The sequence below is a fragment of the Podarcis gaigeae genome, assembly GCF_964106915.1.
Source record: "Podarcis gaigeae genome assembly, chromosome: Z".
Taxonomy (NCBI): Eukaryota; Metazoa; Chordata; class Lepidosauria; order Squamata; family Lacertidae; genus Podarcis; species Podarcis gaigeae.
The window spans coordinates 32,269,003-32,281,960 of NC_139691.1; the positions used below are offsets into that span (position 1 = coordinate 32,269,003).

Consider the following 12,958-nt stretch of genomic DNA (forward strand, 5'->3'; position numbering starts at 1 on the left):
CATCTAACCATTGCTGATTTAACAGTTTCATCAATTGTATTCCACTTCAACAGCAAGTTATACATCTTTGATAGGTTCTTAGTATTGGATTCTAACAATTCAGTTTCTAACTTCGATTTTTCCACCTGGAACCCAATTTTCCTGTCTTGTTTAAAGGCCTCCATTATTTGATAATAATGGAGCCAATCTCGTACCTTGGACTTTATCTTCTCAAAGCTCTGTAATTTAAATTCGCCACTTTCTATTTCTAAAATCTCAGAATATTTTGGCCAATTAATTCTCATGTTTATAGTGACACAATCTAAAGTCCTGGTATGCACTTGAATCCCTCTTGCAAAACACCATCGTTCAGGGTAGATAAAAGGAAGTTATCCTTCAAGCAGCTAAACTGTGGAACTCACACAAGCAGGAGGCAGTGATGGCCATCAATCTACAAGGCTTTAAAAGAAAATACTTCTGAATACTAATTGCTGGAAACCACAAGAGGGGTGAGTGCGCTTGTGCTCTGGTCCTGCTTGCAATTGGTTTGGCCACTGTGAGAATAGGATGCTGGGCTGGATTTGCCGCTGACCTGATCCAGTAGGTTCTTCTTATGTGCATGTATTCTAGAGGCACTCACAGTCATGTGGTTTAGAAAAGTAGTGGAATTTTTATCCGTTCCTTGGCTGGCTGCTCTTGCCAGCCCTACTGGCAATACTGGCTTCACCTCTTAATCCAGCACAAGGAAAAGATCACCTAGCCAATTAACAGTCATTAAAGTCACAACAGAACCAAAAAAAAGGGGGGAGCTCAGAAATAGGCACAGGTGGTGGTTCTGCTGGCAAGAACGGGAAAGATCCAGTTTGCAAGGAGGAACTTTGATTTGAGGGTTAATAGAGGAAGCTACAGGGGAGGGGAGGTCTCGCAACAACCGTTAGGCATAGCGCACCTGTGATTAGCAATGCTGGAGACAAAACAGTTGAGAGGGGCTGCTGATTTCATGTCTCTCCAGTCAGTGGCGTAGCGTGGGTTGTCAGCACCCGGGGCAAGGCAAGTAATTTGCGCCCCCTAACCCGTGGATTTGCGCCCCCTAACCCGTGGATTTGCGCCCCCTAACCCGTGGATTTGCACCCCCTAACCCTAACCCCCAGATGTTGCGCCCGGTGCGGCCGGCCCCCCCTGCACCCCCCACGCTACGCCACTGTCTCCAGTTGAGGGCTTCCTGGAGATCTGGCTGGACACTATTTGAAACTAGAACTTGATTTGTTCCAGGAGGGTGGGTGTCTCCTTTAAAACATTGGAGCAATGGGCAGCTGAAACTTGCCAATAGAAGAATAGCAATGGGACTCTTCTAGTAGCCTTCCCTTGCAGCGATTTCTTGGACTCTTATAATGGGGGTGGGACACTTCAGGCCATGGGGCCTGGAGAGCCACTGCCAGCCAGGGTTGACAATACTGAATGCAGTAGGCTAATGATCTGACCTTGTATAAGACAGCTTTACATGTTCCTATGATACTGAGTTTTGTTTGCCTGACAGGAGGATAGTAAGTATGTAAGTGTGTGCAGAAGCTACTATAATCATAATCATAATCATTTTATTATCTATACCCTGCCCATCTGGCTGGGTTTCCCCAACCACTCTGGGCAGTTCCCAACTGAAGACTAAAAACAGAATAAAACTTCAAACATTAAAAACTTCCCTAAACAGGACTGCCTTCAGAATGTCTTCTAAAAGTCAGATAGCTGTTTATTTCCTTGCCATCTGATGGGAGGGCGTTCCACAGGGTGGGCGCCCCCACCAAAAGGCCCTTTGCCTGGTTCCCTGTAACCTCACTTCTTGCAGGGAGGGAACCGCCAGAAGGCCCGCGACACTGGACCTCAGTGTCTGAACGATGGGTATATAATTATATATATATAATTCAATTTATATACCAAAAGATACATAATTAAGATACATTATGGAATGTCAATGATAAAAACATATAATAGCAAAAAGCATACTGACAGACAGCCTAATAAAAAAAATAGTTGTCATAATAACAGTCCTCCGTCCTCCCCCCTTTTACAGGCCCTAAACGGCTTCAACCCTGTATACCTGAAGGAGGCGCTCCACCCATATCGTCCAGCTCAGAGGGTCTTCTGGTGGTTCCCTCATTGCAAGAGGTGAGGTTACAGGTAACCAGAGAGAGGGCCTTTTCAGTAGTGGTGCCTGCCCAGTGGAACACCCTCCCATCAGATGTCAAAAAGATAAACAGCCAGTGCTTTTTTTCTTTAAAAAGTGCTTAGGGGTACTCTCATTTTGACTCAAGAAAATCACCATTTTATATTCAAATCAGGAAAAATAATTACAGTAAAGTACAAAGATTCACAAAATGTTTAGGGGTATGTGTACCCCTGAGTCCCCCCCCAGAAAAAAAGCACTGTAAACAGCTATGTCATTTTTAGAAGACATCTGAAGGCAGCCCTGTTCAAGGAAGATTTTAGTGTGGGATGCTGTATTGCATTTTTACTATTTTTGTTTGGGAGCTGCCCAGTCAGATGATGATGATGATGATGATGATGATGATGATAATAATAATAATAATAATAATGATATTTAATATTCATAGGCCTGGGTAAAGAGGAATGTTTTTGCCTGGTGCCTAAAGACATGTAATGAAGGTCCCAGGTAAGCCTCTCTGGGGAGAGCATTCCACAATTGGGGAGCCACCACAGAAAAGGCCCGTTCTCTTGTTGCCACCCTCTGAATCTCTGTGGGATGGAGGACATAGAGAAGGGCCTCAGATGACAAGCACAGGGTCTGGGTTGGTTCGTATGGGGAGAGGCGATGCTTAAGGTGTTGCAGTCCTGAGCCATGTAAGGCTATACTATACAAAGGTAATTTTTTTAAGTTGCTCCGCCTCCTTTTGCCTCTGGCACATGGCTCCCAGAAAGTTGCCCAGAAGGAAGTACAGCCCTCAGGCTGAAAAGGGTTTCCCATCCTTGCGCTTATGAGACTGTGCTTTTCAGCTTGGATGGACTCTTGACTCCAGCAAAACTTTGGCAGGAAGCAAAGGAAATGCATCATCACGGAGGTGGCATTTGCTACCAAGAAGCGTCCACCTCTGCAGGGCTTTTCATAAGGCAGGGGAAGTGGGTAATCTTTACACAGTAACATCCTGTGAAGCGGAAATGCTGGTTTGCATTTTGCATATAACAAAAAATAAAATAAAATGGTACCATCTATTTTTCTGTCCATTCCATTCAGTCCAGGCCAAACTCATTGTTAACTTCAGAGAGTTGTTGACGTCACGACATCTCATTTCTACCCCAGGTTCTCCCAGCCAAACCAAACAGTAATGAACTGTCTGATCTAGTCCAAACATTTGTTAAGGGCTACCTGTTCAAGCGACGATAGAATGGAAGTGTAAAAGGATGGTGGTGCATTAGGATGACAAACTGTCACTGAGATAGATGGATGACTGGGATGATGAGAATCTCTTGCAAAATAATAACATATTGATCCTGCAGAGATAGATGGGTGGAGAGGATATAAAGGAGGGTCCAAGCACGCAGGCCGCTGCGAGATCCTCACAGTTTGGCCAAGCTGCAAAGGAGGACAATGAAGATGCAGTTCCAGATTCTGGCGTATGTCATGGTAGCTATCTGCTGCGTAGAGGCCTATCCTGTTTACCCAGACATTGAGGCCATGCAAGGTAAGAAACAATCTTGATTATGATTTGGGGTGGAGGTTGGTCAGTGCTGTTGTAATGGTTTCACGCTAGGCTACAAATGCATGTCAATATAAGCAGAGCATTGCTAGATCAGACCAAGGCCCATCTTGGCCTTCGCTTATCTGGTGCCTTCTATAGGTTATCAGGCTCTAACTCTCTTCAGTCCTTCTTAACATGGTCAATGGGAGTTGTAGTCCAAAAGTCCAGTGGTTGTACTCCAATGGTCAGGGATGATGGGAGTTGTAGTCTTTCCGGAGAGCACCAGATTAAGGAACTTCTGATGCATCTGTCCTGCTTCCCATAGTGGGAAAGTTACAAGCACACATTTTTTAAAATGTTCTGTCCAGATTTTGTTCCTACGGATTTTAACTTGGTGGATAATGCTGTTGGATTCATACCTGATGATGCAGCTTCTTTTGGACTTCGTCCATCCCGGAATCTGAATGCAGCTCACTCTGCCCTGGAAGAAGGAATTAATCAGGTCCAGAAAAGTAGACAATGGAACGGTTAGTGTGGGTACATGATTTGGGGGCACTTCCCGATGGGCTGTTCATTCACACAAAATGTAGTTAACATCCCACACTTTTCTAGTGCAATCATCCCATCACTTTTCTAACCACAGGGAGTCCAATAAGAAAAATGACAGAAAATGGTAATGGAAAGTGCAGGATCACATCCGCTAGCTGGCATCGTCGTATAACCTCTGCACAAATGTATCTGCATGAATGCTAAATAATCAACTGGTCTAAAAAAAACCTTAAAATCCCCTCTTTTACTGTACTCCTCCTCCCCATCAGCTCTGCATCGTATCAATATCAATTATATTGATCCAATATCAATATAATAGGCTGGAATTAGGCTAGTAGGATGCTCCCTTAATTCTTTTTTCTTTTCTTTTTTTGCTATCTCAAAATTATTTTTATTAATTTTCCAAACTATTACAAATCAAACCAAATTAATTAATTAAATTTAATACAGTTTCTTAAAATCAAGTTTCCAGCTCCTGTTCCAAACGCATGACCATCATCATTTCCACACATTGCCTCATGGTTTCTTATTTGGAGTCCTGTTGATACCCTTCACTTGAAGTTAAACCATTATTCCAGCTGGCTGCTTTTTTCACCTTACAAAAAGCACCTACGTTACATCTTATAAATAAGTAACCCATTTCACATGTGTAGTCCTTCATATACATTGTTGTTCCAAACCTGGGAGAGTTAATTACTGTCTTCCATTGTTCAGTTCTTTGCAGTGTTTATCTGGATGGTATAAGGTCACATTCCATTCCTTCCGCTGTTTGCTGACTAGCATAAGAGCTGCAGCCATAAATAACTCACAGAATACATATCCAGTTAGGATTTATTCAGAAAGAATGGATGCATCATAGAATCATAGAATTATAGATTCCAGTGCTTATCTTGGTTACCTGGGGCATTAACTGTCAGACCAGATAGGTCCTGCCCCTTCATTGTTTGTGATGTCCAGAATGTGTTCATTTGTCCTTCTCAGCAAATGATGCTCATTACAGTTCTCGGTTTCAGACTGAGATTAGTTCCTCCTTAAAAAGTTGCTTCCAACAATAGAGTGTGCTTGACATTTTCTTCATTTTGCTTTCCAAATTACCAACTGGCATTGCCTGCCTCCCCTTTCTTCCTTTTTTTCCGCTTGAAAAATAACTGCGCGGCAAAAGCTCAGTTTCTTTCTGACTATTTGTGGGCCGTTTCCAGATGTATTCTGTCATTGCAGGAGTCAAGGAGTCACTGCAAGATGACAGTGCCAATAACCTGGTGAGTGTCAAAGACATGCCCTCCCAACTTTTCACAGATTAATGTAGGACACTCTTGTATACGTATAACATCTCTACCCTCAGCAAATGTGATGCTTTGCATGCAAAAGGTCCCAGGTTAAATCCCCAGCCCCTCCACATGGGACTAGAGAAAGCTCCTGTCTTGAAGCCTTGGAGTTGCACTGCCAGTCAGTGCAAACAGTACTAAACTAAATGGACCAATGGCCTAACTTAGTATAAATCAGCTTCTATGCTGCTAGATGTTGCCTGTACCTTTTCAGCCTCCAAAGCCTGTATCCATCCACACTAGCTCTTTTCTCTGGAACTCCCAAACCTTCATGTTTTTAATAGAGTATCCACATGTGAATGGCATTCATTCAGTGCATTTAGAGAATTCAGTTCCCAAAATGACATGGAAACCAAAACACAGCCATTCTTTGCAATATGCACACCTCTGAATTTTGCAATGCATTTCCCCAATCAAATAATGTGTACAGAAGTGCAGATACCAGGATAAAATGTGCATAAAAATGCATATATTGTGAAAATAACATACAAAACCGCATTCTATGGGGGGGGGAGTGGCTTTGCAAAATTGCATATAAAAATGTGTATATTAACAGAACTTGTCTGTAACATGTTGATTAATTTTCATGAGTACTTTAAAAAAATCACAAACTAATGTGAAAATGTGGGGAACTGAAATTATAATCTGCGTAACAAGTAATATCAAGAAATCAAAATTGACAGATTTGCCCATCCCTAACCCAGAGAATCAGATTGTTTTTTTTCTACAGTTCTTAAGTGTGTCTGTTCCTCCCTTTTCTGACACGCCTTTCTATATCACTGAGATCTGATTGGTAGTATAAAAATGCATGTCAGAGGATGAAACGTAGAAATGTGTATTTTGAGAGAAAATGGGTTTAAAAACACATGTGTAAATATGAACTTCCCAGGCAGATTTGAGGGAAGAATTGCAATATTATGTGGCACAGAGTTAGAACAGTCTTATGAATGAATACACGCAAACCTGACATGCCGACTACCAGTGGACTGATTTCTCCATCTTCAATTTTCAGGTAGAGGATATAAAGCCATTCTGTGGAAGCTGGCAGCAGCAGACAAGTTCCGCAGCCAGGCCTTTGTCAAAGCAGACCAGTCTCCTCAGAAGCCGAGCAAGAGAGGTGAGATGCCTCTGGATCTCAGTAACGTGGTTGAAAGGAGAACTTGAACTGCTTTCTAAAATATGCAGGTGGTAGAATTCTGGGTCATGTACAGGTGTAAGGTCCCTGGGCAGAGGCCTCATAGAATTCTCAAACAGGGTTGGAGAAGAATTTCAATTCAGTTTTCATTTAAAGGTGAATCTACCTAATTTGCTCTTTTAATAATAATAACCAGTCCTTTTTTCTGGGGGGATGCAGGGGTACGCATACCCCCAAACATTTTGTGAATCTAAGGGTGGCCTCATTGAGGGGCAGTATTTCAATATGAGTAGAAAAATGAGAGTACCCCTAAACATTTTTTTAAGAAAAAAGCACTGATAACAACAACAACAAATTTATTAAATTGTGTTGTTTTTTTAAAAAATGAAAAAAATATTGATATAAGTATATACAAAATACAGTAAAAGTAATAAATTGCTTTCAAGTTTTCCTCCCTATGGTAGCTTCATTTTACTTTTTCTGTTTCTGCATGCATGCATTTGTATTGGTTACTCTAGTTTGCTCTTTCTGAAACAATGCAAGAACCCAGAAACATCTAAAGAACACCACATGGCCCACCCCTGACTAAATGCATAGGGGGAAACAAGATGAATGTAATTTACACAATAGTGATTTTAAAAATAAAACAAAAAACAAATAGCAGATTGAGGGGTGGGAGGGATCTGGACTGGGGCAAAGGCTAGGGACAGGGAAGACATTCATACCTATATGAATATTGTAGTGCAGTTCCCCAGCCAAGTAATGTATACAAAAATGCATACGTTAGGATAAAATGTGCATCAGATGAGTAGATTGGTGAAAATAATGGATAATAATACAATTACATTATGGAAGACCACATTGCAGAAAGTGTGAAAGGCAAAAACTGCATGCAAAAATGTGTATATTAAAAGAAATTCGCACTAAAATACAGTGGTACCTCGGGTTAAGTACTTAATTCACTCCGGAGGTCCGTTCTTAACCTGAAACTGTACTTAACCTGAAGCATCACTTTAGCTAATGGGGCCTCCTGCTGCCACTGTGCTGCCGGAGCACAATTTCTGTTCTCATCCTGAAGCAAAGTTCTTAACCCGAGGTACCATTTCTGGTTTAGCAGAGTCTGTATCCTGAAGCGTATGCAACCTGATGCGTATGTAACCTGGGGTACCACACATTTTTGTATGAATACGGTCACATGAAGTGAGCAGTTAGTAAAGTGTTTTGCTGGTGCTGGGATGTGGGTGGCGCTGTAGTCTAAACCACTGAGCCTAGGGCTTGCCGATTTGAAGGTCAGTGGTTTGAATCCCCCTGAAGGGGTGAGTGCCCATTTCTCGGTCCCAGCTCCTGCCAACCTAATAGTTCGAAAGCACGTCAAAGTGCAAGTAGATAAATAGGTACCGCTCTGGTGGGAAGATAAGCAGCGTTTCTGTTTGCTGCTCTAGTTTTGCCAGAACCAGCTTAGTCATGCTGGCCACATGACCCGGAAGGTGTCTGTGGACAAACGGCAGCTCCCTCGGCCTATAGAGTGAGTTGAGCGCCGCAACCCCAGAGTCGTTCGCAACTGGACTTAACTGTCAGGGGACCTTTACCTTTACCTTTTGCTGGTGCTATGTATTTGGCCTGTGCTGTTTAATTTTAACCACAGGCTTAGCCACACATACCCACTTCTTTAGGTCAATTTGCGGTTCATAGACAAATTAGTGCATCCCAAAATAAGAGCAGTGTTTCTTGCCATTAATTGTGGTGACTTCTTCCTTCCTGCCCCCCCTTTCACTTTTCTTTGCCAGCTTGTTTCTGGAAGTACTGTGTTACCAACTGAAGGCCAGGATCCGACTGATCTTCTCTGCGCATGCGTGCCCGTCTCCCCAAATGCCTCCAGAGACTGCCTTCAAACCCAGTCTGTCCAGAATGTGGACTCCTTGCTTACAGCTGCGCTTCAGTGCACCAGTTAACCTTGAATCATGCCATGCCATTTTGGTTATGCAGAAGAATTTGCTTTGCCTTGCAGATAGAATCCTTCATATCACCACAACAGCCCCATGGTGGAGAACAGAAACCAGTTCTGATACAGCTGCTGGCTTTGTTCATGGCATAGCAGATGAGGAAAAGGGAGACAGCTCAAGGAAAAAGCTTGCACCTTCATTAAACTGGGTGGGGTAGTTGTGGAAGAGTCTGTTCTTCCAAAGCTCAAAGCCTAAACTCACCAAAACACATTGCCCTCCAGGTGGTGCTGAACTACAACTCCCATCAGAACCAGCCAACATGGCCAACGTTGAAGGGAGTTGGAGTCCAGTAACAACTGGGAGGCCACTGGTTCCCCACTCCTGCTTGGGCAGCAGGTGAATTAAACTGGGCCTTGGATTATCTTAAAATCAGATTCCATCATGAATAAACTTTGTTCCTGAAGTCAAAACACAACAGCCTGAGTTGGCTGTTGTGTGAAGCTCCCACAAAGGCAAACCCCTTCCAGTTAGCAGACTTCAGAAAAAAGCACCGGAAGAAGAACAGCAAGTTGCAAGATGCCTATTTTTATGTATTTATTTTATATATTTATTTGCTGCTTAATCCACAAAAAAAACCATAGGCTGTTTTCATAAAAACAATGTAAAATATTCATCAGAAAAAGCAAACTTTAAAATGGAGTAGGCATAACATTTATCAAAATAAAACCAGCAGTTTTTAAAATTAATAAAATTACATGCATGTAAATTATTAATACCATTAAGATAGTGACATCGGGATGAATGGCCTCTTGCAATGTTTAGCAATGCTTGGATGCAAGCAGACACTCCTTTATAAAATAACAATGGGGTGTATCCAGTACTAGTTCTAATCAGGGTAGCTCCATTGAAGTTACTAGACATGTTAGGTTCATTTATTTCCATGGACCTACTCTGAATAGACCTTAGTTGGATACAACCTAATTGATTTAAGACTGCCTTGAAAATAAGCCCACAAAATTTATTAGCCTGCAGAGCTGTATTCTTCACCCTTCTAGAGGCTGGCAGAGAAGAGAGAGAGGGAGCTCCCTCTTTTGGCATTTCTATTCTGGCTGTAAAGGAAATGTGTGTTCTTTCCTCTGGCAGGCCAGTTGTATGCTTGACACAGAGAAGGAGTTGGAGGTGCATTCTGTACCACCTCTTCCTCCCCTAACCTGCTCACTAACTTCTTATTGCAATGGTAGGGTTAGGGTATTGATTAGATTCAATTCACATTAAAAGCCAAACCTATCTAATATGCACTTTCTCTGAACAGAAACACAACCAACCTTCAAAATCCATGGCTCTCTGAATTTTGCAGTCCAGTTCTCCAGGGTACATAAATGCATATATTAGGGCATAATGTGCATAGAAATGCATATATCAGTGAAAATAAAATGCAAATAGGCATAATAAAGGGGGAAGTTGCTTCATATAAAATTTGTATACACAAATGGGCGTATTAGGATAAACCCTCACTAAAATGCTGGTGGGTTTTCATGCTAAAAAAACAATAATACAAACTTACTGTGGAAATATGGAGAACTGAACTGAAGATTTGGGGGGTGGGAAACTGAAATGGAAACTGAAATGGATAAGATGCATCTATTCTTAATTGCAAGTGATGGTTTGTTCCCCGAGTGCTGCAAGGCATCTGCCACAGAATGCTTACTCACCTGGGGAGCAAGTAAAGTCCTAGTCTGTCCCATTTGACCACTGTGGGTAATGATGCAAGTCTATAGGCCCTGCTGTGTAAGGGAGTGAAGATCTCATGCCACAACTGTTTAGACTGGGGTGATTATCCAAAGCAAGACCCCAAACAATGATGATTTTGCACAACATATTCCCTCATCCTGCTTCCTTCTGCATTAATATGACCTACTTCATTGATCCCCATGACAGCAAGCCTGTGTTGTTTTTCCTTGTTGTACTGATTAAAATCTTTCTGTATTTATTACTGGGATTATTGTCTTTTCGTTTGCATTGCTGCCTGTTTCCATGGTCTTGCCTTCAGCTAATTTTGGTTGTGCAATGCTCAATAAAGAACTGGCTATAATCTAACCTCTGCACAAACTGTGTACAAGCAAATCAGGTTGAATGCTCAAATAAACCAGTCATTTATAGGGGCCATAATGGGGAGGCTGAACTTAAGCGTTATTTGGACCACTATATTTATCACAGTGGGGCAGGCACATGGATGCCAGTATGAATTGTTCTGCATAGAAACAATTGCAAGGCAGCGAACTGACTGTGTGAAACTTTCTTCGTGCTGCACATACATGGCAAAAAGAATCTGGAAAAAACCTACTAACAACTGTGCCATCTTAAGTACATGGAGAAGACTGTAGTGGGAATTTCCACAGAACTGTGCTTTAACAGCCAACAAACCGAATGTCAAAATATAAAGAATTTTATGTAGGGGAGGGAAAGGGGTAAGACGAAAACCTCTTACTCATGCATGCACACACACACACACACAAACCTGCAAAAAAATAAAATAATGTCAGTCTCTGGATGCAAACATGACATTTTATTTCAGCATCAGTGAAGACTCCAGATTTGGGGTTTTTTACGTAGCCCACACACCAACAGTCTAGTTCTATGGCATATTTTCTTGCCCCTGGAAAGAAACTGGTTTCATTCTGAAAATAAAAGTTCATTGCCAATAATGGTGCCCCTTTGAAAATAGTCCTAGCAATGGGGAGCATATCCACAACTGCCCAATTATGTTGTGGGTAGGTGTACAACAAAGTTGCCACCACCACTTCCTTCTTAGTTCACTTGACATAGGAGCCAACTCATAGGGGCCAAGGGGTCCTCAGGCCCCCCAAATAAAATGTTTGGGACTCCCAAAGTTGATGGCATTGCCATTCAAATAGTGTCTGTGCATCACGTCATGCAATTGAATATGCAGGCCAGAGCTTACTTGGGTCCCCCTAATATTTTATTCAAGTTGGCTCCTCTCTCACCTGAGGCACATGCAGGGAAGAATAACCTAATCAAGAGAAGGGTTTTCAAATGTGTATCAAGTAATGACCAGTGGCGTAGCGTGGGTTGTCAGCACCCGGGGCAAGGCAAGTAATTTGTGCCCCCTAACCCGTGGATTTGCGCCCCCTAACCCGTGGATTTGTGCCCCCTAACCCTAACCCCCAGATGTTGTGCCCAGTGCGGCCGGCCCCCCCTGCAGCCCCCACGCTATGCCACTGGTAACGACACACACCCTTGTAGACAACAGGATCTAGAATGAATCTAGACTGAAAGCAGCACATTGAGGACAAGCATAAACATTGTCCCTGTCCCCGGACTCATGATTTAAAAAGGATGAGGAGGGAAAAGGTTTCATAATAAAACATATAAGCATGCAGCTCCAACTTTCATCATAAAGCGATACCATCCAGGCACAGTGTTGCCATTTCATTTGCTGTTGCTATTAGTTGGGCATTTTGCTAATTAGGAGGGATACAAACCAATAAAAGGCCTGCCTAATTCTGTCCTCCATCCAGGGCTGTCTTTACCTGGGGATGCAAGGGGTGCAGGGCAACCTGGCTCCAAATTCTGGGGGTGCCAGGTGGGCAACCAGTGCTTGCTGCTGAAGCTGCCCAGGCGCCTCCCTGCCGAAGAGCAGCGCTATGGCTGAGGATGGGCTTGGTCAAGGGCGCTAGCGGCGGCAGCAGCAGTGGGAGCTCTCCGAAGTCCCAGCTGTGGGCAGGGGAGGGGCGAAGGCAAGGTTCATTTTCTTCACCTAGGCTGACTTCCCAGGCCGCTGGAGCAGCCTGCCAAGGCTGCTACCTGTCCTGCGCACTCCTTGAGCCCTGATCTCCCTCTGTGAAGCCCCTGCTGCCCCCGAAAGCGGAGCTCGTGGGACAATGGCGCCAGCCCTGTTTTGCCCACGCGTGGCGCCGGGAGGAGCAGTGCAGCGCCGCCCTGGGCGCTCGGCAGGTTGGCCTCCCCTTTGCCCCCAGGCTCCCCTGCGTGAAGGCACCCCACAACCCCGGTCTCTCCTGCCTGAATGTAGGGTCCCCCTTCCTCAGCCACACACCTGTCTCCCCTGTGTGAAGGCAGCACCTCCCTTCCTCAACCACATACCCCCTGTCTTCCCTTCGTGAAAGTAGCATTTATTACTACTCGGGAGGCAGTGGTGGCGGTGGCAGCAAGATGGTGGCGCTGGGCGGATCTTTGCAACCTGGCGCTGCATATGCTAAAGACAGCCCTGCCTCCATCATGGGAAATGCAGCAATCATACTCAAGCAGTCTCCAGCAATGATTTTCCATACACATATCCAGGCCAAGTTGTGGAAG

At 43.6% G+C, this 12,958-nt stretch overlaps 1 protein-coding gene across 1 annotated transcript; it reads left to right on the top strand.

Moving 5' to 3' along the window:
• The first annotated feature begins 2,580 nt into the window (after positions 1-2,580).
• On the top strand, positions 2,581-10,613 carry LOC310836768 (uncharacterized protein). Its single transcript, XM_083722627.1, has 5 exons — positions 2,581-3,674; positions 4,040-4,198; positions 5,439-5,479; positions 6,558-6,662; positions 8,468-10,613. The coding sequence occupies exons 1-5, from the start codon at positions 3,581-3,583 to the stop codon at positions 8,630-8,632; spliced, it is 564 nt and encodes a 187-aa protein (XP_083578753.1). The 5' UTR covers positions 2,581-3,580; the 3' UTR covers positions 8,633-10,613.
• Positions 10,614-12,958: the final 2,345 nt, after the last annotated feature.